A 26594-nucleotide genomic window follows, 5' to 3' on the forward strand; every position below is an offset into this window, starting at 1 on the left:
CCTCTCAATGCCCTTCTGTCTTCCATCGCAAGAAAGTTACATTTTCTGACTAAAAACATTAAAATAAAAAAACTTTTCCCATTTTGTAGCCTTGTGTCCCCTGGGTGTGCAGTTTCACTCTCTCTTGCTGAATGCTGAATATGTGTCTAACTACAATAGCATTAACATGTCAGAGGTGTGTATTTAGGTGTCAATTTGCAATAACTTTCTCCAAACTCAGCAGCATCTTTCTCCATATCAAAAGGCTCTTTCTCCACCATCTCCACAAGGTAAAACATGAGGGATGTTCAACAATAAACGTTACCATCCATTTTGTAGTATTTGTCCCAACTTCTTTTAAGAATTTTTCCCACCATATGTCTTAAGTCCTGTTCCAGTATCCTGCGTCATACAGATATGCATTAAATCAAAGCAGAACAAACAAACTCAAAGCTATTGCCATGGCCTGTAAGCTCTCCTTTGTTTCGTAAATGTGTGTTTTCAGTGAAGAAATACAGTAATCAAAAGCATGATGGCTCTTATTGTGGAATTACAGTGTAGGCTAACAGTGCAAATTAACTACCTGCATACACATTTACAGCCAGACGTCCTGTGTGGGAGGCAACAGGGCACTGAGAGGCTCCATTTACACACTTTGGTTTAACTGCAGTATTTGCTCTGACACCCATCATCGCTTAAGTACTCCATTCATACATACTCTGCTTCAGCTGACAAGAGCAATTACATATTGGTGATTATCTTACTATAGCCATTCAAATTATTAATCTCACTGCCCTCAGTGATTTCAGTGGACATCTGTCTGATATCAAACATAGGTTTTCCTCCACACGGCGACTAATCTGTTAATGACACAGTAACTTCACCACTATAGATTTGACTGCTTAAATGGCACCTATTACTTGCTGTGTGCTATAACAATGTGACAGCACAGGATTACGGTTTTAATGTTGCTCTGGTTATAGAACCTGTGAAACTGCAAAGTTACACACAGCATGTGTCATCATATAAATGGATAAATTAACAGGCATCTGCAGTGAAGCAACATTTAAAACACTAACTCTGAGTGTAACCATACGACATTTCCACAGAACGTCAAACTAAGTGAGGTTTACAGCATGTACTGTACAAAAAAACAACTGTTTTTAATAGCATCTGATTGGCAAGCTGTCTTGGGACAGTTGGCAAATGGGCGGGCAGCGGAGGAGTTTAGAGGTGCTAAAGTTCAGGCAGGAGCGACGCAGCACCCTGTGTCCTGCCAACAGCGTTACAGTGGCACAATTCCTGACTAAGTTGTTGACCCGTAGCCCCCCACCTGCCTTGACCATGCATTATATATGGAGGGGGGGTGAAGGGGGGCATCACTTCCCCTCCTATGCTGCCTGTCACACCAGAAGGCTTTTGACTCATGCCCATCTGTCCTGGTAGTACATACATTAAATGAAAGCCAAGCTACTGGCACCCTGTCCAATTCATGTGTGCCTTTATTAACAACAAGTTGTTATATATTGTGTGAACAGAATTTTTACCTTAGAAATAAACATCTCAGTTAAGAAAATTATTAGCAGTAAAGAGGTGATTTCTAATAGTTATCTACATTTTGTAATAAGCTACTGTTGAGGTGTGTATGATGCATTCATTTAGAAAACTACTTCTTGACACTGGTGTTAATTTATTTTTAATTCAAAACCAACCGATGTATTTGCCACAGAAAGTACTGAGGCACTCTTACTGACCAGTTTCTGACTTAGAGATGTAAATGCTAACACAACAGCCCTGCCTATCTTTTGTGAAGCTTACGATATGGTTGATTCAACGCCACTGTAATTTTTGAGACTGTAGTCAGTGGTGATGTTTTATGAAAATGCATTATATTGACAGGTGTTTCAAATGATCTGACAAATATTAGGAGGTCAGAAAAAGAAACACTTTTTAGCACAAGTTTGCTTGCCAATGTCATTACCACAGCGACCAAGGCAGACCAGATAACAATGTCTCAAAACACAAATTTGACATAATCACTTGCGGATATCAGTATGGACAGTCAGTCCAACAGATCCAATTTAGTCACACACCAGATTTGCCAATAGTCTGAACACATTCTAGGAGCGAATGTGGGGAATATGTAAGTGGATAAATACAATTTCGTGGCAAAAATGTAATAGGAGTAAAATTACACCATTGCTTTTGTAAATGCTTTCATGTGACACTTACTTGGTCTAACTGAATCTCTCTTACTGTGTTAACAAACAGACATTAACTTTATTTAACACATCAAAAAGCTTGTACAAATAACAAAAAAGGCAAACTTACCTGACCTGGGTGGATGTCCAAGTAATGAAGCACCTCTTTTAGCATGACAGGTGTGTGAGGAGGCTTTTCAGCTGAAACAGAAGACAGTTCGTCTGATCTGTCCAAAGGACCAGGACCAGAAGATGCACAAACTGTAGAAGAGTGCAGACTTAATTTCCATGACCTCCAGAATCTCCACAGAGCCAGATTTGTTTTCCGTAACATTGGGTTGAAGCGCAAATACAAGTGGAACGTCATGATCCTTATAATGATCTGTGGAGAAAATAAGAGCAAGATGATGTGATAATATAAGAATTAAAACTTTGCACAGAAGCATAAAGGGTTTAAGCCAATTAAGGGGAACAGGATTGGTAGACATGTTATTAACAATGTGACAGTTGATTTCTGATATGACAATAATTGTTTTTGCAGTTACATGTACCAAGAGATAAAACACAGCAATGCTAGGTAGCAAGTACAGTGTGAATTGGTCTTTTGAAACAAAAATCTAATTGACAGGAATCTTACATGGCAGGCTTACAAAGTATTATGCATTTTTAGCTTTGATATTTCCAGTAGGAATGGAAATTTATAACCAACTAGTGGATTAGATGATCAAAACAAGCCGGCACCACAGTCTTAACCTTTCAAGCACATCTGTGGTTCATATATTGCATCACCAATAAGACATAGTTTTTGAATCTCAAAAATCAAACATTTTGGGATTCTACATGACCGATACTGCCTGCAGGAACAGGAACAAAAGTGAGCCACATGGTTAAAAGGTATTCAGGTGTTTCCTGGCAACGAGATGTATTGAAAATTAGAGCTCAGTTAGTGATGTATCCAATAAAATAGATATTTGTGCAGCAGCTACAGGAATTTTTAAATGATAGCAAGGCCATACCTGTTACATACCTGTACCCCAACAGGACTTGAAATAAACTTTTTATACACATTACATGGTTTGCATATAAATATAAATAAAAATATCACACATTCGGTGCAGACAAGTTATGTTGTAAACATTCATTTATCATGGTTTATTGAACATTCTGACCTGTGTCATCACTTCTTAAGGGGGTCCCCGTCTCTCATCATTGCCATGGCTACTTGGCTGTTAGCTATTAGGCTAGAAGTGGGTAGAAGGTCATGAGCATAACTTTCTTCATCACTAGATTGGTAGCTGTTAGCAAAGTAGTTATACTCCACATATATTTACCAAACGCGTGTGATTAAGTGTATGTTGTTGCTGATGTATTAGCACACAGAAGCACGTGTTTGGTGTGAAGAAAGTTAGCAAACTAAAAACGCACCATGTTACGTGCAGAAGTGGATGTGTGGAGTAAACGCTACTCATGTACACACTAACGTTGACACAATTGTTCAGGGGTGTTTGGTGTCGCTATGTTTTGAAGCCATAGATACGGTTGTTATCGATAACAGATATGCAACGTCCATACACCATTCATAGCTTTTTAATCACACGTGTATGCCCTAACTATGACCGCATTAAATCAACACCGGTTGTGCGTTTTACAACTGCGAAGCTATCGATACTGTTGCTATGCCACCATATTGGATGACCGCGCGCTATTAGCTACACAAATAGTCAACGAATATACGAGAAGGGACATACTAATAACTCCATCACATGTAAAAAGATATATTTAATCAGAATGAACTGTGTCGGAGAGGCGACTCAACACCTCAGGAGGTTAGCTACAGCTTACCGTAACCGACGGTGTAGCTCCACCTTCAGCTTCGGCAGCAGCAGCGTGCACGACGCGTCACTCCGGTCCGCCCAATGAATGGCGACAGAGGAAGAGGGCTTGTTTTTGAAAATATTGGCGCTTGTCGCACTAACGTTGGTTATTGTCATCTAGGCTTGGCTGTCGACTTTAATTTTTTGGAATACGAACTACTTGTATCTACTCGGAAAATGCTACAGTGTTGATGGAATGGAAGTGAACTGTAACTGTCAAAAGGTATACAGAGTGCACGCGACATAAAGAAAACGTAAATTAACCGTTAGTAGTTGTGTGATAGCTAGCTAGCTGGTGTTAGTTTACTGTGCTAAGTTATAGCTAGCTCGTGTTAGCTTACTGTGCTAAGTTAACGTTTGCTCTGTTGGCTTCACGTTCAGTCGGTTCCCATTTTAAAACGTCTCTAAGTTACACATTGTGTGCTTGAGTTTAAATCTTTTATGCTAACACGTTGAGTACCACTCAGTTAACAGCAAAAACACCGTATCGTATCTTAAATCGTGACTTTTAAAAGTCGTTAGTTGCCATGGAGTTTTCATTTAGGCAGTAAGTTAGCTAATTCAGCGTATTGAGTCGTTATTAACCTTCGCCGTGGTAACATACAGGTAGATTTAGTTTCTTTGATTTTAACTAAGAGAAACTGTCATTCAGCTACTATAACGTTAGTGCATTAGCTTCCTTTGGTAGTAATGGAGCATGGGAATATTGTTATTAGCTGTTATTTTTCAATGGTAGGGACAACATTGTGTGGCAGATGTAAAGCAGTACAAACATTGCACTCCTTAGGTAACATTAGTATGATTTTCCATATATATTCACTTAAGCTTGTTGTCAGTTTATCAGGCACACCTATCTAAAACACTGCATTTTAATACGACAGTAGAAGTTATTTTTTCTTGCATTTTATCCACATCATTTATATCAATGAGAGTGGGCAAAAGAAAAAAACTTCACAGTACAACACAGTAGAATTTAACAGCACTGCAAACAGCAGAGTACAAAATTACTTAAATTTGAATCAACTCAACTCTTAATCAGAGCAAAACTGAACATTATAACCTTCATCAGGGTATGATTTATTGCAGGGCACTGCTCATATCTGATACAGATGTTACAGATCAATTCAGGGCATATGTGAACTACAATGATGTGATATAAAATGTTGGAAGTTGGAACCATGTTCTATTCAACCTGTACCAAAAGCAGATTTTACCCACCTGGTTGTGTGGCCATTAAAGTATGAGAGTTTGGTTCTACTCTAATTAACAAGCTTATCAATTATTGTCTATAATGCCATCAAGGAAAAGTTGTGACAAACCCTTCAGAGATGCAGAAGAAACATGTTGATGACTTAACAAATAGCAGAGATCCATCATTTGCTGTCTTCTGTCCATTTTCCCTGTTTCTTTCTCAATTGGCATGATTTAAAAACCATATTTTCCAAAAAATTACTCTGGTGTTCGTAATTTGTAACGTGAAAAATGTAGTTAACCCTTTGTTTTGTTTTGCAGGAACACTTGAGTCACTGAAGAGGGAACACTATGGAAAGTGATGTGTGCAGCCACGTAAAGGTGGTTGTTCGGGTGAGGCCGACCAACGAGAGTGAGAAGCGTGAAAACTGCCGTAATGTGGTCCAGGTTGTTGACAACCACATGCTCATATTTGACCCCAAGGAACAGGACGTAGCATGTTTTGGGTCACAAAGAGTACGGAACAGGAACATTAACAAGAGGGCCAACAAAGACCTTAAGTTTGTTTTTGACTATGTCTTTGATGAGAACTCTACTCAAGATGACATCTTTGAGAATACTACTAAAACAGTGCTGGACGGTGTGATGAATGGATTTAACTGCACAGGTAACAAATCGATAAATACATTATCGATTAATCTACAAATTATTTTATCAATTAATCGCATTGTCTAAAATATCCGAGGTAGTGAGAAATGTCCATCATAATTTCCCTGTGGCGTCTTAAAATTACACTTTTTATCTGACCATCAATCCAATAGTCCATAGTATTCAATTTACAGTGATTTAAGACAGAGAAAACAGGCAAATCCTCAAATTTGAGAAGCTGGAACTTAAGAAGGTTTGGCATTTTTGCATGAAAAAAATTAGTAATTAGTTGCCTATTAACTTTCGGTTGAACAACTAATCATTACAGCTCTAATCTGAATCATATTTTATTTTTTCCTTAATACAGCTGCATTCATTAATATCATTATTATTATTATTTTTATTTCCTGTAATATTTTGTAAAGTGATCTGTTGTGGCAGCCTGGCAATAAACATAGGACTTTAAACAGGATTTTCGACAATCTCTCTTCAACCATAGCATCAACCAGATGCTGACGTTTAAATGCATTTATGACCCACAGCAGCATGACTTCAGAGGCATGTTTCTTCCAGTGTATTTATTTTTGCTCAACATGGCTCACTGAGTCACACAGCCATATTATTAATTGAAACTGCTGGCTGCTGTTAATTTACTTTGTCTGCTCTAGGGTTCACTTGCTGGTCACTAGCTCACAACACTGTGCAGTTCCAGTGCTTTAAATCAGCACAATGGGGCAATTTTGATAGCTGGTGTACATGCTGCAAACAGGGCCGGAAACAGATTGGGCTTTAGAGGGCCATCACAAAAACATTAGAAAATGCCTGGTTTGATAAGAAATGAAATCATTTGTGATCCAGGCTGATTAGAACGTCTTAATTCTTATCAGTTAGACTCTCTTAAGACAGATTTTTCATAACAAGCACAGTTTCTGAACTTTGTTTAACTGCAGCCATTAGTCAATTAATCAATCGACAGAAAATTAATTGCCAGCTATTTTGATAATTGATTCATTGTTTTGAGTCATTTTTTTAAAAAAAACAATGTTAAAAATGATCTGGTTCCAGTTTCGTAAATGTGAATAATTCCTGGTTTCTTTAGTCTTCTATGATAGTAAACTGAATGCCTTTGGGTTGTTTGTTTGAGACAAAACAGGACGTTTTAGGTTACATCTTTGGGAAACATTGATCATTTTCTGATTTCTGATGTTGTATAGCCCAAACAACTAATCAGTTAATAATCGACAGATTGATAGATAATGAACATAATTGTTAGTTACAGCTCTAGTTTCCATATTTCACTTTGTAAATTTTTCACATTACAGTTTGGGGTTATGCTCTATCCAAAGTAAGATTGTCTGTATAGCCATTGCTATTGTTGCAGTTAGCATTGTTATTTTATATGCATGTTTTATAGGTATTTCTTTTTTGATTATTGTAGTGTTTGCCTATGGTGCAACTGGAGCAGGCAAGACACACACCATGCTAGGCTCACAAAATGAACCTGGGGTCATGTACCGCACCATGAAAGACCTGTTCAAACGCATGGATGATGCCAAGGAGGAGAAGGAGTTTGCTGTTGCATTCTCATATCTTGAGGTGAATATTTGAATCTTTACTGTTTTGTTTTACCAGTGATTCTTTGACACTGACCAAACAGTTTCAGTGGCAATATTCATTTGTAATTGAATCACACTGGTTTTGTCTAAAGGCATTGCCGTTGTTTTCTGCATTAATGGCCAAGTGTAAAGGGACTGTTTTTCATTTGTCATGTTTTTCTATATCCTTTTCTACTAACTTTTTCAATTTTAACTCTTGTCCCTTACAGGACCTCAACCTAACTGTACATTTTTGTCTCAGCTGATCTCTTGAGATGCTTTTAAAGGGTTCCCGCCGATTCTTAAAGTCTTAAATTAGATTTTCAGAACTTGAGGTGATGCCTAGTTGCATGAGAAGTATCTCCTCATAGGATTCACTTATTTAAAGTGAATCGCCACCCAGTCCATTTCTTTCTTTTTCTGGTAATGTTTCGATTGGTTCTCAACAGGCCGCCTGCTCTCACGATTGAAGAAGTACACAGAACAGTACAGATGATGCTAAGCTAAAGGTAGTTAGCCAGGGGGGTTCAGTTTATTTCTGATAGTTGCTAGAATCTAGATAATAATGTTTTAGTGTGGATCCACAACGGCCAACACGCGACATGAGGGAGAGGAGCAGACTCTTAATTTAGTTACCACTTAGCTGGTGTTTACAGATTTAATGGACTGAAGTGGATGAAAGGTAGATAATTGTAACATGTATGTGTCTTAATGTGGAGAATTAACTGTAGCCTACTTTGTGAGTGCAAGAACAACAGGAACAGCCTCAATGTTTTACACAGTGTTGTCAAAAATAACAATTCCAAGCAAATTTTAATTGAAATTTTAAATAAAATCCTCTTATTTTAACCAAGTTTTATCTAATGTAAGGCATAACAGTGGCACATTGTTCATTGCATTTGCCATTAATTTACTTTTACTTTATAAGATTTTACATATGATTGTCATATGGAGATACAGAAATATCTAGAAAAATGTCCCTGTTATTGTCAAGTTGATTTCAAACACAAAGCTCAGCCCTACTGTACATTTGTTTTGCTGTGGAAAGGGTATTAAACTTTCTCTGTCAAGGTCTTAAAAAGCATTAAATATGATTTCAAAAAGTGCAGCAACCCTGTTTTAATATATTTGGCTCTATTTACAGTTAACATTTGTTGTTTGTTCACAGGTTTACAATGAACAGATCAGAGACTTGTTGGCTAATGCGGGGCCTCTTGCAGTGAGAGAGGACAGTTCTAAAGGAGTGGTTGTTCAGGGCCTCACACTGCATCAGGTTAGTAGCAACATGTATCCCACGCACCAGCCCGTAGCATCTTGTCTTACGAATATTGTCTGTAGAAGATGTACAAGAATAAATGCCAAGGAATCGTGTCCTCTGCAGCCTTAATATTTAAAAATGCACCGCCCGTGTTAAGACATGATCAAAAAATATGTGTTACTATTCAAACATTTTCTCTAGGGGTTTGCTCTCTCCTAATAAATGAAGGTTGTGGGGAAAAACATTTTGAATTGAAACTTAAACTTTGATGTGATGTTATCAGTTATATAAAACAACTGTAGTCGTTGTTGGGTAGATTGTTAGATGTTTTCCTAATTCATTGGGAAAATTGTCAAATCCCAATAAATGTAATTATTTGTATAAAAAATATTGTACAAATATTATCCTAACTGGGTTACATATACAGACTATTAGTGTTGACCCCCATTATTGTTCTCCTGCTGTGATGTTCCCAAATGGGGCCTTTTACTGGGTCACACACCATAGATGATGTTGTCCTTTTTTCCCTATACAGCCCAAATCTGCAGAGCACATTCTTGAGGCTTTGGATTCTGGCAATCGAAACAGGACGCAGCACCCCACTGATATGAATGCCACCTCCTCACGGTCCCATGCTGTGTTTCAGGTATTTCAGTTCAGTCATATTCAAATCCGCAAGGACAGTTAGGTGGTAGCATGATATCATTACTTGAAGAAAACAACATAATGATAAAATGATTAACTAATAAGATTTTTTTTTTTTTTTTTTAAGTATGAAGTATCTTTTAAGTTCATGTTTCACAACAGCTGTGTAATAATGCATCTCAGTTTGCTTCCTGATGTTCTTAAATTGACAGTTTCGTATTCTTTTTTTCTCCAGATATATTTGAGACAACAGGACAAAACTGCCAGCCTCAATCCTAATGTCTGCGTCGCCAAAATGAGCCTGATTGATCTGGCAGGCTCAGAGAGAGCCAGCGCCACCAACGCTAAAGGGGCACGTTTTCGAGAAGGCGCTAACATCAATCGCTCACTCCTTGCCCTAGGAAATGTTATCAATGCTCTTGCTGACCCTAAGGTGAGTTCAAATTACCCTACATTACATATATTGTACTCTGAGATTACCTACAGAGTGTTGACAAAATAATGTAACAGAGTGTACGCGACTTTGCGATAATGCAGACCTATGAGAAATAATATCGACACACAGGATTTAGCGTTAGATATTTATGTATAAAATAAGTTGTTTTGAGTTGTCTCGACCAGGTCTGGGGTTTTTTTTTCTCATTTTATTGCACTGTATTTCTTGCCCAGTTCTCCACCTGATTGTGATTTTCCCTGAAGGTAACAGGATTCAGGAAGTAAACAACTCCTTTACCGATTGTACTAGGCTAAAGACAGTCCCAGTGGTCCTCTGGGCAGATGCAAAGTCTTGTTATTTCTGTTTGATGGATGGTTCCGTCTGTCCCTTTATGTTTTTTTAAAGCGCTTGGCCACAACGGCCAATATGCAACACATGTTGGCTGAGGGGAGGAGAGCAGTGGTGTTTTTAAATTGGTGACCACTTTAGCAGGTGTTTCCTACGAGTTTGATGAACTGTTAAGATCGACAAAATATTAGTGCAGATACGTCAGTAACGTTAATAACAGAATAGGCCTATGTCTTAATTAACGGTCAAAACTGTAGTTATGTGTGTGTATAAGAGAGTGAGGGGTGTGGAGTGTCCTCTGGCGTGATGATCAATTTAATACTTTGTTGTTATGCATCCTTTTTTTCTGATATTGTAGTATGAGCAATGTTATGTTGGCAGTTTAAGAGCAGATAGTCTGTGAGAGTTCTCCATGTTTATGAGATCCAATCTGGGTTGTTTTTTTTTATTATTATTTGGATTTAATTATTTGTGAAATCTGAGCCCTGATTACACTTTCATTCCTATTAAGTGTATGCTTTAGGTTAGTTAAGAAAATCAATGATTCAGCAGAAGTTCCGATATGATTACAGAAAATACTCCAAAGTGTTTGATAGATGAATAAATGTGTGACTCAGTCTAGGAAAGGGGACATATTGTATAAAGTCCAACCAGTTAGGCAAAGACAAGGACTGTAGATTTAGTCCCCTATCATTGGATAGACATTGCAAGTGAATTGGGAAGGTACTCTCTTAATGAGCAGTATGCAGGTATGATTACATCAAGCAACACAAGTTTAAATGTTCATATGGTCATGTCAGTGTTTTTTTTAAGACAGACTAGAACTGTGAACCTATCTTTTTACACATTTTTAGTTTGATCATTTTATATGTGATTTTGCATATAATAATTTCTCATATAAAAGCCGGTATTCAATAATGGCAGAGTCTCAAATAATAGCTGGGGGCGTGGCCAGCACAAACAAATATGTAACCATCTTCTAGTAATAGAGACATTGTGGAAAAAGAGAAACTGTAAAATGTGGTCTCCCTTTAAATATTTAGCAGTGTTTCACATTTTCTGTGTACTGAGAGCAATTTGTCTGATGTCTCCGTGACAGCTGAAACTGTTTATTGGGGATCTGTTCACAGAAGAACAGATCATTCAAACAGTGTTGTGTGCTTGCTGTTGTAACGCTTAAAATTTTGAATTTAAATGTACACAAGACAATTTCTAGTTAGCAAAGACAGCAATGCACTGCAGCTTCTGTCAGACTGTAGACATTAAACAAAGTGTTTGGTTAGTTTGGTAACAAATTCAGCTCTGCTTTGTGATTGTCAAATAAAAGTTAAAATGATATTTATTTAGAAACCTTCAAAAATAATGTTAGGTAGTGGTTTAAAATTAAGGCAAAATTTAAACAACACAATTTACCAACACAAGCATATTACAATGACATAAAACATGTTAATAACTATCCACTCACATTACTCTATCACCAGTTTTAATATGGCATTACTAGCTCTTCTCAATATCAACAACTACATACACACAAAGAATGTTTATAGTGGCATGCTGTCGTTCCCATTATTGCAGTCACAACACATTTAAAAATTAATCACATATAGATGCATCCAGACATATGCACTGATACACACACGTACATTGAGTTTTACACCAATGAAACCGCTATCAAGCATGATTGGGGTTTTTTTGTATTCTTATGGTTCTATCAGCAAAATATATCATCAGCGCATATGGAAATTTTGCATAATGTTCTAAAGATTATAATACATATAGGTATATGAACTAAAGCACTAGCGTCCAGATGAAACAGAGAGCTTGAGAAGTGCAGAGTCAACTGAGTATTTGGGTATTATTTCATTCCAGTTGCATACATTAACCTGTCGAGCAGTCTTCTCATTTTACACACCAGTCTCAAGGGACAACGTGCAAGCAGGCCACATACATGTAGGAAATGCTGCACAAATGTAACACTGCCATGGTGAAATGTGATGCTTCCTCAACAGGTTACTTCATTCTTGGGTTAAAACTGTGTTCTTTAATGTATTATACCCTGCCCATCATTCTTAAGTGTTTCAGTGATGGACTCAGTTTGAGCTGCTCAGCCTACAATGCCCACCACTAATCCCCACTCCTTCCTCATTCTATCCCCATGGTTATTGGTGCTCCAGTGTTTACTGTAGGCTGAAGAGGAATTCATGTTGTGGCCATTGTTTACAGGAAAGAATGTCTCCGCTCGTGTCTGGGCTGACATGCCATTTGTTTGAGTGAGAAGAATGTCTGCTGCTTCTGTTTGGGCAGTTCAGTATGTCATCTTCATGCTATGCTGCACAGAGGTTTTTGTTGTAAGTTGTTTGCCTTAGGCCATGTCCAAACTAATGCAGATACATTTGACGACACATCCTTTTATCTCTGTTTAGGCCTTCCATTCACACAAGGCCAGCGTTTCCCACCCACGAAAACTAGGCTTTCTGAAAATGTTGTCTAGAGTGGATACATTTCATAGAACCAGTTTTGCATTATGGTGTGGACAGAGAAAGCTGAGCTATTTTTTTTTTTTTATGATGTTGTGTGGTTGTCAACCCGCAGATGTGGTTGGGTTCCAGGCACCATGTTAAGCAGCAAACTTACTGTCAACCTCAACTTTCCATGTCTCTTACTGATTGCTCAGAGTGAATTTAAATAATAAAACCTATAATGTGCAAGCATTAAATAGTGATTAAATTGCTCCAGCCCTCCTGCAGTTGCCGTGACCAGACATAGCCCCTTTTGTCACTGTGGCACCATGAGTTAGCTGTCATTGACTATGTCGGCTAAGGCTAAAACCTGTACCTGCTTCACAGTAAAATCCTTTAAATGACAGCCAAGGGGAAGCTTTAACTGTGAAATGTTATGTTATTATGTATGTGTTACATGTAACTGCAGCACTGAGTGAAGCAGCTGAGAGATCTGAGTTTGTTGCCAGAAACTGTTCAGTAGAGAATGAAGTCTAATTACCATGATTTTGCAGTCATGTATTGTATAATGCGTCCTGACCCTACTTACCAGATAATGGCAGAATTAACAGTTTTGTTTGCCAGCTGAAAGATGTGGAACAAAAAGCGATAAAAGGATTTGGCTTTTTTTGCGCATGCGCAGTTGCATCTACCGTACAAGGAACCTCACCCCTGAGGGTTACTATCTTATCGCTGTTTTTACTTTTTGGAACCATTTCTAAAGAAGTTACACAAATTACAGTAACCACTGTTTTCATGGATGAGGGATGTGGATTTTCCCCAGTGCAGCGGTGTGGCTCATTGATGTGTTTTTAAATGTTCTTGGACAACAACGGAGCTCTACAGCACAGAGGGATAAGATATATCAGGCTTTGGATACACACAATACTTGTAAGTAGGATGAGTTCATTGTTGGTTTGGCTCTGCAAATGAGATTTGTTGACAATAAGAAAAATATAGAAAATGGACAGCCAAATCCTTTAAACCAATCTTTCTGTTGTTTTGGCAACTTGAATGGCATGGTTTAAGAAATTGGTCTGAAATTACTGGTATGGATGGAACCCTGTTTGATATGTAAGGGGCGTTTTTAATTTTGTCCACATTAATATGGAAAATGCCTTATTCCTGCTGAACCCAACACCCATTTTTTGTGATTGTTTCACACCTGCTATTCACACCACTGCAGATCCCTCCATTTACCTGTAACTTGACAGGGTTATAATCCTCACAATTTCCCAAATGTATGGAGTCAAAACAAACATCTGAGTTTGGTGAAATATGGTTGTTAACTTTTAAATTCTGACTTTGCTGAAATAGTAAGTTTGAATGCCTGCTGGCACAACTACTCTGTAACTCCCTGTAAGGACCTGACATGAACTATAAGGTCTGTGAATCCAGATGTAGACTTAGGGTTTTTCCAAGGAGAAGTGCAGGCACAGCTGCAAACCCCAAAAGAGATCATTTTACGCTCATTTGTTGCTTTAATTTTAATGTGACTTTCTGCAATCCCAATGCCCATGAGATGGTGACCCACCTAAGCAGCTGTAGTTTATCTAATAACATTATTACAGACCGAGCTGTGTTCACAGACCAGCTGCAGAGAGGCTTCAGACCACTGTTGTAGATGGCTGTTCCATGTTTTGTGGATCTTGCGAACTTTAAAATGAGCTTTCCATGCTGAGTTTTGTTCCCCGTCACATTTATTGGTCCCCACCAAATAGTGTAATCTGACTAAGCTCACTTGTGGAGCTTGTCCAGATGGAGAATGCATATTAAGGTGTAGTACACATTTGTGCTCCTACATACAACAACAGTAACGCACCTTTTCTTTCCTTTATTTTGATTAGTGTTTCCAGTTTTGGGAATCTGTCATGTTTCCTAGATTTGGTATTTGTTCCTTTCAAACATTTTTGATTTATTTTCTAAGTAAACACTGTGGCATCCCAAACTTTTGTCATCTTTTCTGAAATGCTTGTTGGTGTACACTTTTAGTGAACGCACACATGGTCTTACCTCTTGGGCTAACATTAACTTTTCTCATTTGTTTCAGAGTAAGAAAGCTCATATACCATACAGAGACAGCAAGCTGACGCGGATACTTAAAGACTCTTTGGGAGGCAACTGCAGGACAGTTATGATTGCCAATGTTAGCCCCTCATCCAAGTCATATGACGACACCCACAACACACTGAAGTATGCCAACAGGGCCAAGGAGATTAAAACCTCGGTTAGTATTCTATTTATTATGTTGATTTCACTGAAGGTAAATTGTAATATTTAAGAGTTGTAATACTTGGATTACAAATGTATGGATTGCTTTTAAATCATTTTCTTCTCCACTCAGCTGAAGAGTAATGTTTTAAGCCTGGACAGTCACATTGGCCAGTATGCAGTGATATGTGAGAAGCAACGACAAGAGGTAATCTGACACAACCAACACTACAGCACTGACTTTGAAAAAATCCACACAACTTCCGCAATATCTGATTTCAAAAGTTAGCGTTATCAGTAGCTCTTGTCTGACTATTATTTTAATGTCCTGTCACATTTCTAAAGATTGTACAGTTGAAGCGGAAACTAAAAGAATACGAGGAGAAGAACATGGTGCCTGGAACTTCTAACACAATCTCTTCTCAGAAACAAGCAGAGTTCAAAAGGTAAGCGTTTACGTAACTGTGATTCAGGGTGTAAGCTGAGACATATCAGTAGTTGCCTTCTTTATGTGTCATAAGCCCTTTTATTGTTATTTGAATACATGCACTGATTGCCAATGCACAGTAGAGATACATTTAAGGGAACTGTTGTTTTACCTGTGGTTATTGTGACTTTAGAGCCAGTGAGTGGACCAGGCAGCTCTGGGTGTAATTATGCATTTTGGTTCAGGTTATCAAATTAGGAGTGAAAGTCTAATTGGCTATTTTTTTATTGTATTTAATTTATTTATGGTATTTATGGTACAATAAATGTCATAGGGTATAAATACGCCTGCTGTAAATCTTGATTATGCCAGCTCAGCACGCAGTCAAGTCAAGTCAATATTTATTTTTATAGCACATTTAAAATAACTACAGTCGACCAAAGTGCTGAATAGGCTGAAAATACCAAAATAAGAAATATAAAAGTAGATTAAAGCTGCAAGTAGCAATGATCAGGCCCTCGCACCTTTGTGCATGTCGGGTTGCGCCGTAGTTGCGCTGCTATTGTGGAGCAACGCGATGCAGCGATACATTTACCAGAGGGCAGCAGACGCATACATTTTCCTCAATATTGGACATTGCATGTGGAAGATAACTATCACTTCCTCTGTCTACTATGTGGTGCTAGAAAACACGCACTAAATGTTCATTGTGTAGCTGCATATCAAATGCAGACCACACACTTTAAATTTCAAGTAAATCAAAGGGAGTTTGTAACATAAAGCTTGCTTCCTGTTGCCAGTAAGTGGTGCTACACAAGTGGATCATTAATGCAGTAATGCATTTAGTGGAGGTCGCCTGACACGCATATGCATTGTCATGAATATCGGATGTTGCATGAAGGAGTTAAGTACCACTTCCAGTGTCCACTATGTGGCACTAGAGAACACCCACTAATTGTACATCATGTTGCTATATATCATGTGTTCATCCATGATATTCGATAAATTGATAAATTGAATTAAATGTATATCAGAAGATGTTTGTCACATAAGGCTGACTTTGTGTTGTCAGTAGGTAGTGCTATGACTCATTATTGACATGTAGATGTGTTCAGGCCTGGACTTCAATCAAGCATGTGAAATCTGGGGCAGATTGGACAAAGTCCAGTAGAGTTACAACAACTTCCTGTTTCATGGCAAAACACGCAAATTGAACAGCACGCCACATAAAGAGAGTTTCATGAAAACTCAAGATTTTGATCACTTTTCATCATAAAGCTTCACAATATAGCATCATCAAGGCCATTTGGCCTTTCTGACCAAATTTGAGATGGATCTGGTCAACCTGCTAAGTATAGGATTTAAAAGTACAGCACCTGTAACTTCGTTAAAAATACAATGGCTGCAAATGGCAAAAACTGTGCAAAAATTGCACAGTAAATTCAAAATGGCTGACTTCCTGTTGGACTTAGGGTATGGCTCCAAAAGACTTTTTTGTAAGTCTGGACATGGTTCATGTGCCTACCAAATTTTGTTCATCTACGTCAAATTTGGTGGGGGCTTTGACTTTGAAATTTTGTAGGGGGCACTATTGAGTCATTTTGCCACACCCTAGCCTAAGGCCCACAAAATACATAATTTTTCACCACTTCTGATGCTTGTGCAAAGTTTCATAAGTTTTCAAGCACCTGTAGCCCCTCAAAAATGCATTTCTTTCGGAAGAAGAAGAGTAATTCCTTCGGATACAATAGGGCCTTCGCACCACTCGGTGCTCAGGCCCTAAGTGCCTATGGGTAACATATAAACATCTGCTTGCCGCCATTCTGTGCTTGGAAGGTAGCATGAGTGGCAGCAATCAGTCTTATACAATTGTTTAGTAAAAAAAAGCACTGGACTTAACAGACCAGAACGGTGGGCTTAAAGCTGTTGAAAGTTGCATAGAGCTCGGGTCTGAGGTGTTGATTCTCAGTGTGATCGGTACAATTGGCATCACTTCGAGATTTGATTTAATGTCATCAAAAATGTTGCTTAATGAAGCTTCAAACCAGGCTACTGGAATATGAGGTGGTTGGTATGAACATAGGAGTTGGTACAATTCTTTTTGCCATATAAAGAATCTATTTATATTCTATGTATATATTTATAGTAAAGGCAATCCAATTTAGAGAGGAAACCCTTAATTTCCTGTATCACAGTTTTCCTTTAGCAGTTATCTGCAATGTTTTATACTGTATTGTGACCTATCATCCAACTATCGATCCATTTTCTGGCATTTGTCTGGGTCCAGGTCATTGTTGTGGCAGACTAAGCAAATTAGCCTAGAAGCTCCTCTCACTGCCCATTCTCTCCAGCTCTTCTGGGGGGATCCCAAGGCATTTCCAAGCCAATGGGATATATAATCCCCCTAGCGCACTCCAGGCCTGCCTCGGGTGTCCTCCCAGTTAGACGGTCCTGAAATACCCCAACCACCTCCAGTAGCTCCATTCAAAGCAAAGGATCGGTGGTTCCACTGTGATCTTCTTGTGGATTTTTGGGACCCTCACCTTGTCCTTAAGAGGCCAGACACCTTGTGAAGGAAACTCAGACATTTTGGCTGTTTGTATCCATGATCTCATTCTTTGTGTCACTAGCCAGAGCTCATGACCATAGATGAGGTTTTGGATCATAATCCAACCAAACCAAACGTCACTTCAGGCAGCAACTCATTCCCAACCCAAAACAGACTGTCCACCACTTTCTGATAGAGTACAGTGGACTCGTTTACAGTGGTGCTTCACTATTGGCTGCAAACCTGTCCAGTGCATGCTGGAGTTCACAGTTTGATGAAACCAGCAGAACTACTGTACATCATCAGCAAAATGCACAGAGGCAATCTGGAGGTTGCCAAAACTCGATGCTCTCTATGCAGCACCTAAAGATTCTGTCTGTTATATTTTTGAATGGTGCAGTAGTGTAATAATCTGTAATCACTGTGGAGAAATCAGTGACAGTCAGAAACAATTGTGGCCAGAAATGCTTTGATAGTATTTTGATAGCCTGTCTTCACCTTTTACATATACAAAATTTCAATGTTCAGACACAGTTTTCGGCCAGGAGCAGCGCAGTCAAGGTGTGCTGCACCAGAAAAACATGTTGCTAGAGTAGAAGCAAAAGGATTTTTAAACCTAAAGCAGTTCTACCTGCTTTGATTGGTAACACATAATGTCAGTGTGGATATCATTAGTTGAAAATGCCAGCTGCTGTTTATTTACTTGTTTGTGTTGCCTTGAGAACACACACACAACATAGTGCATTAGTAATATTTTTGACAGCTGACCTACCCATAGTGATACTGTAAACAAAGTATCAGAATTGATTATCCAATGCCAGTGCTACTGAATTGCTGATGAAAGGCTTGATCAGTTCCCAAAGCCTGTGTAGATCAGCTACACAGGCTGGTATTTTTTACTTTTTAAACAACTTGTTTGTGTTACTGCCATCCCATGAAACGGGCGCCTGAGTCTCCTGGAAAACGGTTTCTTCCTGGAAAACAGTGCGTCTTCGGTGGTGACCTCATGCTACACTAGTTGGGTGTAACAAAAAAGTCCAATCAAAAAGCACGATTTGTTTTTCAGCAATGCCGCCTTTCTGTCAAATTAAATGTCCTGTCTCTTCATAATTCATGGCCCGTTAGTTTACACTCCAGATGGACATATAACTGTCTGATGTCCCGCTGTAACATTCTCCGTCAATAGGAAATGTGTCACATGAAGAAACCAATACTAATTGTTATGATCTTCACCAATATGTTTTTTTTTTTTTAAATAAGTATTTACCGTGATTGTTTTAGAGTTAAGACTAAGTAAGAATATGAACACAACAATCTTTTTATACCTGAAGACTTTTTTTTTTCCGCTTTTTTTCAACATTCACTCCTGACTTGTACTGTAATCAGTCGACCTGCATATTAAGAGCAGCTCCGTGGTAAAATATTGATAAGTGCTTCTCTGTAATTTAAACTTGAGACAAATCTAAGGTAAATAAAGTATTTTTCTAGGTTTAAATTAGAATAATAAATAATACTCCTTTTTTGTTATAATGTAAATGCTGCTGTCTATGCATATATTTTATTTTTCTTTAATTGAAACAGGATGATACAGTCCAAAACATTACAAAGAGTAGGAGATTGCAGCCTTGGTTTGAGACCCTGTGCACTGCTAGTTTTTAATCCAGCCATCTAATCAGGGACTATTTTACATCTTGGATTAAAAAAAACATATACTTTGAGTCCCAAGGATCGGGATTGAAAACCACTGGCCTTGGCCTTTGCTTTTTTGTGTTTTGAAAAAAAGAATTGCGTCTTGGTTTCAAGTCTTACCTCTTTGTGTAAAGGTATATAAGTGTTGGATAGAACTACTATAATCAACATTAGCTTCACTATAACTGCAGTTCCTTTATTCTAATTGAAATGATATATACCCATTTATTTCTTCAATATAAATCAGATCAACCACATCCCATCTAGTTGTCTTTAAGGCATACAGTGGCATCTGTCGGGGTATTTGGGTTGGGGGCGGGGGACATGGAAAAGCTGAATGAGTCTCACTCCCACACATTTCATTCACTGGCATCAGAATTCACAACTCGCACAGTGAGAGGCTCTGAATAGAGGCTGCACGCTTCTCACACTATTAAAAATTCAGCAGTCTAGCAAGGCCACGACGTCTCCTACGTCACTGGAGTTACATTGAAGAGTGCAGTCACATTTCAGCGACAGCTCTCCAGTCTTATTTACCTGCGTGCCTCTCATGTCTTTCCTCCTGCTTTAACTCAACTAGACAGTCACTTGCATCCAATCAGAATATCACCTCAACTCTATTCTAAGAATACATATATACATCATATATCTAAGAACATCTTACATATATCTAACATTTCTGGCTCAGTCACTGGCATCTTGTGGAGGCCTTAGGCCGTCTTGAAGACATGATTTTTTAATCAGCTCAAGCCTTAAAATGTCATTAAGTAATTGTGCTAAATAACAACATTAGTCTGGCAAATATTTGATCTGATGAGTGATCTGACTACTTTTAAATGATCATTATAAGTTGCTATATCTATATTAAAACTGGCTTAAATGTGTTGATAAAATATCTCATGGCCTCTTTATGACACGTTAAATGCTTGATTTAGTGGTTTGTAGGAGCTCTCGGCACAGCAATATATTAAATTCAGTCCTTACATGTGGCATAGCAGCTTCTAATCACATCTGGCTAGAATCCCTGTGGTGATGGCCATGTTTTACTGGATTGCATTATACTAAGAGGTGCTCCTAATATTCTGTCCCCTTCATGTATGTAAATCAAGGTGGGCAAAACATTACAAAAAGCCTTTCAACATAATGCATTCCAAAACAACAACAACCACTGACCACAGTCCTATAAATTAGTTTAAAGAACACCTTTCTGACAGTAGGAGCAAAACTAAGCATTACAAGCTCCACAAAGATGGGATTGCATTAGACTTTACAGGTGTACCTATTTATCTATTTTAAAGAGGCAATATATAATATATTCACATGTAGTTGTAGCGTGACCCTTTGGTTTACGTTTGACTCAGATTGTTCGTTTGATTGCAAAATAAGTTGTGACTGTAATGGCCTGCTCTGTGATCTCATCAAATGAAATGGCCATGGCCATTTTTAGAGCATTTATATCACTTTAAAAGTTTGACATTAATTCTTTTGTTTTACTTTTGTTAATTCACATTTCCTAGTGCAGCCCTTTTAAGTCAAAGCTTGTAATTTTCGAACATCACTCTTTTCCCCTTCTCTCTAGGGTGTCAGAAGCTCTGCAGCAAATCTTCTCTAGCCGGGCCCAAATCAGGAAAGAACAGCTGGATTTGGAGAGACAACTGAAGGAGAATGAGCTGCGCCAGCGCTACAGTGAGGAGGACAACCTGCAGGTCCAATATTTCTGTGCCAAGGAAAAGACTGAGAAGGTAGCTGATGCTTACGCTGCTATCCACACATTCCATCATCCCCGCAGAAAACAGCTGCCGAGTCATCATTTTACTTCTCTGTTCTCTATAGTTGTCTGAGCCTCTCATTTACGCCACTACAGGACAGGGTCATTGCTCCCCAGTTCCTGGCTTTTATCAGCCATCTAAGTCCAAGTGTTAGCCCCACCTGTAAATGCCATCCAACATATAGAAAGTGAATTCTCAAGAATGAACCAAACTTTGCAGAATGGTCCACTCTCATCCAAACTGAGGAAAACTAAACCGTGGGAACAAATCTTCTGAGGGCAATACTCTTTCATCTGTCTGACATTTTAAAACTTTCATTTATATTTTTATCTTAAGATAAATTGTTTCAGATTTGCCTCTCCAAACAAAGAATTCTCAACAAATGCTAAATATTTTAAATTAATGTAAATTGCCTGGTTGCCATTCATTCACCTTTTTTGTTGCTGTTGTTTCCAATAGGCCACTTGTAAGCATGAACGGAAGATTGCAAGTTTGCGCGCTCAGCAGCAGCACATTTGCAAACGTTTGAAGGAGGCAGAAACACGTTTCCTGGACAATGACGGCTGGCTTCATCGCGTCGAGAATGATATGAAGTTGTTGAAGTCGAACGATCAAGCCTCACAGGTTAGAAGAACTTACTGACCCTATTACATTTACTGGTGCTGAAAAATAACCCTAATAGCCCTAAATTTGCTCCATGGTTTGTTATAACCTTTATTTATGTTAATTCTAACAACAGCAAACAGAAGTTATGTCAAATTTGATTAATTAACTGATTGAACCTAATCGAAAAGGTGTAACCACAATGCCTGTGGCAGTATTTGCAGGTCAATAGAAGCATTCAGTAAGTAAAACTACAGACTTCATTGCATAACTTGACAACAGGATGAAATAGTTTGTAAACTTAATGTAAGCAGACAAATGAGCATGATTAGATATAGAGAAAAAATTAACAATGTGAGTTACATCCTTGAAAACTCATCGCTTGGTGTTTTTTGTTTGTTTATTTTGGAAGGTAGGCTGTGTCTCTACTGGTGTCGTGACTGTCTTTGTTTTCTTCCCATCTGTTCTCCCAGTAATTAGAACCGTGCTCATTTTATTTCTCCAGCTCACTCGTGGATCACTGAAGAGAATAAATCAATACCCTTTACTCATCCCTCACACAGCAGCCAGTTACCTAAAACCATGTCCATGTTATTTTTTTCTTCTTTATCCTTTCTTCCAGGAACTGACCCAGAACTATGACGCACCCACCGGTCAAATGTTCTCTCTGCTGTTGTTTCGTAGTTTCTTTACGTCAGAGTTCTTTTTTTTTCTCTCCCCTCCTTTACCCAGAGCCAGACAGCTTTGCAAATGAAACATGGATGAAAACAGAACTTTGCATCTTCTCTCTAGCGTCATGACCCCCTATCACCTTTTGTTTCTTTTAATTCTGCACACCAGAGTGCTAATGCTGTTATGTTATACCGGCTGTTGCATCATCATTCCTGCTCCCTGACCTCGCTTCTCCCCCTTGTTCAGGTGTTAGAGAAGGACTTGCATTGCCACAGACTGGAGCTGCAGGTAAACGACCTCAAACAACACATCAAGCAGATGGTCGAGCTCACTGCGCTGCAAGATCAGCAGAATAAGCGCATGCAAAAGTACGTTGACAATACTTGGAATGAATCCCCAGTGAATTCAGTAACTAATTACTTAGTATAGAAAAAAACTGTATTTCACCTCACACATTTTTTTTTCTCTCAACATCATTCTTCCAATGCATTTCAGAATGGTGAACATCTTGTTGCCAGCTTATAATCGGCACTACTCTGCGATGCGCGGGGCCGGGCTGGTCACTGCAGCAGATGAGTTGGAGAACCACGAACTAGAGCAGGTTGTGTTGAGGGAGAGAGGCGTGGTCTGGGCAGACCAGGAAGAGGCGGGGCAGAATCTGAAAGGTGAAGAGGAAATGCAGGAGACAAACCAGGCGGGAAGCATTGGGCTCCACAGCGAGTTGGCACCTGTCCTTTCTTTCTCACATCTGCTCTATCATCAGAGTAGCCCCTGCAGTAAGTCAGCACACTTACACTTTATCCTTTTTTTTAACCTCACATTTAGATGTTTTGTTTTGGTTTAATCACAATATTGGTGTATGCTTGGAATATTTGGTAGGAGAAATTATTGTATTTGCATACATCCACCTTCTTTGTGCTGGTGGGAAGAAATATAAGGACGGCATCACTTTATGGGGAGCCAAGTCACCCCAATGATTACATATAAATGATTTGTCCCCCCTCAATTAACTCTATCAACTGCATGCGACAATCTTACCCCTCCCTCTCCCAGAATATGTGAAAGGATTAGAGAGAGAGAGAGAGAGAGAGAGAGGCTTCGCAGTGAATGAATCTATGTCAAACCAGTAAGGGAGAAAATATCACTTGGCCATTCATCTCTCTGACGTTAAGGATCCCAGTTGATAGCTAGCTAATGTTTTTAAAATAGTGTACCAAGTTTTTTTTATTCAAATATGTTTACTTGAAGTTGAGTTCAACCATCAGGCATCATGCACTGCAGCTTGGTAAAGATTACTGATCTGACAGTCATACAGCAGACGTTAATTTCAGAGTCTTTTGACGTTACCAGGCAACCCATTAAGTTACATGAGGCCACAGTAAATTCATTTTGAAGTGTGTGAGGTTGACAGCCCAAAGTTATCTTTGCTTTTGGTATGTTATACAATAGATGGTTTATTCTCTCTTGAACAAGTCCGTTACAAAATACTTTTTTGATTTAATTTTATAAAGAGCAAACTTAAACCTGTCTTTTTTGATAAATGAGCACCTCTGTTGTGTTAACACTTCCCACTAAATGTTAAGCCCAAAGTTAAAATGAGAAGTTCACTTTTAAAGAAAGCATCTGAAAATGGAAAAAAAAAATTGTGTGAATGTGTGTGTAATTTTTTTATTTAGGTTTGTTTTTCCATTATTTTTTCATTGAACTGAATATACAGATGTGACACTTGGATGTGAGATCAGTTTGACAAATAGTTAGGTATCGTGTAAGATATTTCAGTGAGGACCAGTGTATTCGGTAGTCGTCCAGGTCTAGTGTGTATTGTGGGACCCATGAGATAACACGGTTCATTTTTAACTGTCATCCCTGCATGACCTAGCAGCGCCAGGCCCTCATGACATATAAGCCATGACAGACAGTGGAGCATGAACCAAAGCTGGCCAACAATACTCAATTAATATGATGGCGTCTTATCATTTATCAGACACTAAACTCTGCACCTGTCTCGCTGTTCCACAGCTTGCTTCTTTCAAAGTGTATTATGTTTAGTTTTGTTTTGTTTTGTTTTTTACTGTGGTTGTAGTGAATTCCTGTTTAATTCAATTTCAGTAATATACCACATTTTATGACCACTGAATGCAAATATTAGCACCCATAGGCCATAATTTAAAGAATATATGATGTTTGTTTAAAACCAAAAATACTACACAACAACCACAATGCAATTAGCTGGTTGAATGTATGTACATGTGCGCAATGATCAGCCCTTGAATCAAAGCTTTGTTAAATTATGTTTCACCTTGGAAATTTTTGTCAGAATGTTTCTATTAAAATTTTCAGTGTATACTCCTGATTGACAATCTATTAAGTGATAGCAACGAAAAGAAAGCCAGCACTTTTCAAACATTTAAGGATAATGTAGCATTTTTGTAATGAGACAAACCCGCCTAAGAGGTTGCAGTAGATTTTCTTATCTGTTTTGTATTTGTGGCAATGTTGATGATTCTTCTCTTCTTCTTGAATCTCTTTATGATTTTGTTAACTCAGGTGCAGAGGGGCGCACAAAAAGAACATCATTGTGCAACGCTGCTCCGTCGCCAAAAGGTAAATCTACTCTGTCTTACTGTCTTACAAACATGCTGTAGCCATTAATCTCAACCCCTGCATACCTGTTAAAGTCCGCACATCTGTCAGTCATTCACTCATTTGCTCTCTCCGTATCACTTTTCAGTCAATCCATCACATGTTGAGAGATGATGCTACCCTTTACTGAAGTAGAACACACAGATTGTAAAATAATGTTTTTAATATCGTGTAAAGCTACATTTTCACTTTTCTGCTTTTTTATTTGGTGAACATGTTTTTAGTTGTTTGGCAAAAAAGACTTGTTCAAAGTAGTAAAATACACAGTAAAAATCAGACATGTAATATAATTTGATTTATAGTTGCGCTGCAGACATTCTGTCCTGGCCCAAAGTTGAATAGTGAAATGATGTGAATACTCACAACTGGTTTTATAGAGAGGAAACTGTACATGGAGAACCTTTGGGGATTTGTAATACAAAAACCTTTGTGAAATATTGCAGTTCAAATTGGCTGTAATGATATTTACTGCAGGTGGTCTACATTTCATTGAAACATATTGTGGGAAATTGAACTTATGAAGGAAATACTCCTGCCAGATGACCAGAGTTCCTTGAATGGAAATGACATATGAGAGTATTAGGGGCTTTGTCACTACTGCTATTAAATTTCCCTGCAACTTTTTATAATAAGTGAACTTTGGTACAGTTTTTGTTTTTAGAGAGTTTTTCTGGCAAAACATAAGTCCTCATTCTGTAAGGTCTGTCCGCCAGACACCTCTTCAGGCCTTAGGAGTCAGTCAAGCCAGTTGCTTTACTGTTTGTTTTTTTCTGTCCTTTACTCGGTTATTGTTATATACTCTTAATTATACTTTTCTTTCCCAGTTAATCTCCAGTCTTCTCTCCACAGGGCTCTTATTTCACTAATATTACAATCTTACAAGTAACAAAAACTTAAACAGCCACACTCTGTTGTCAAGTTTGCAACTTGTGTCAAGTGTAGCACTTGACACACCCATAGTAAACTGTGAGTGTGTATTCAGTATGTGAAAAACACAAATAAATGGTTTATTTTTACCTTCTACTCACAGAATAGTGCTTAATAATGATACTCTCTGTTATTAACAACAAAATATATCGGTATAAAAATGATATAGTAGCCTTAATCAGTTCCAGATATGTGAAATAAGTATTTATCTTCAGTAATACTGGACAAAGCTAAATGTGCCTAAAGATCTATGTTAACATTATGTCAAATAATATCTTCATAAACTGCAGAATGTTTGCTTGTAGTCACAGCCCATCTTGCAGCAGCACCTTATGAAATAATTAACTGTCCATGCATGCCATTTCAAGACAAAGTAGAGGGCTACGCACGCCTTTTATGGAGACTTAAAATGAGCTTAATGGTGAATTTCTA

The 26594-nt window shown here is 38.3% G+C and overlaps 2 protein-coding genes across 4 annotated transcripts in view; one reads left to right on the plus strand and one right to left on the minus strand.

The window, feature by feature from the left end:
- Nucleotides 1-4111, minus strand: part of mettl15 (methyltransferase like 15) — a 54332-nt gene extending 50221 nt beyond the window's left edge. Inside the window, exons 1-2 of one of the 2 annotated variants that reach the window (XM_044351250.1) lie at nt 4023-4111; nt 2311-2562 (exon numbers count right to left, since the gene is read on the minus strand). In XM_044351250.1, coding sequence (XP_044207185.1) covers nt 2311-2547 — 237 coding nt within the window. In that variant the 5' untranslated portion in view covers nt 2548-2562; nt 4023-4111. Of the gene's footprint in view, nt 1-2310; nt 2563-3605; nt 3706-4022 lie in introns of those variants that run through there. The other variant, XM_044351240.1, reaches the window with a different exon arrangement.
- A 15-nt stretch (nt 4112-4126) lies between these two features.
- Nucleotides 4127-26594, plus strand: part of kif18a (kinesin family member 18A) — a 31190-nt gene continuing 8722 nt past the window's right edge. The window contains exons 1-14 of one of the 2 annotated variants that reach the window (XM_044351218.1): nt 4127-4277; nt 5567-5912; nt 7332-7489; nt 8657-8761; nt 9282-9392; nt 9627-9824; nt 14724-14900; nt 15018-15092; nt 15230-15330; nt 21128-21290; nt 21777-21941; nt 22839-22960; nt 23088-23368; nt 25140-25196. In XM_044351218.1, coding sequence (XP_044207153.1) covers nt 5597-5912; nt 7332-7489; nt 8657-8761; nt 9282-9392; nt 9627-9824; nt 14724-14900; nt 15018-15092; nt 15230-15330; nt 21128-21290; nt 21777-21941; nt 22839-22960; nt 23088-23368; nt 25140-25196 — 2029 coding nt within the window. In that variant the 5' untranslated portion in view covers nt 4127-4277; nt 5567-5596. Of the gene's footprint in view, nt 4278-4392; nt 4661-5566; nt 5913-7331; nt 7490-8656; nt 8762-9281; nt 9393-9626; nt 9825-14723; nt 14901-15017; nt 15093-15229; nt 15331-21127; nt 21291-21776; nt 21942-22838; nt 22961-23087; nt 23369-25139; nt 25197-26594 lie in introns of those variants that run through there. The other variant, XM_044351227.1, reaches the window with a different exon arrangement.

This window comes from Thunnus albacares, chromosome 1, assembly GCF_914725855.1.
Source record: "Thunnus albacares chromosome 1, fThuAlb1.1, whole genome shotgun sequence".
Lineage (NCBI taxonomy): Eukaryota > Metazoa > Chordata > Actinopteri > Scombriformes > Scombridae > Thunnus > Thunnus albacares.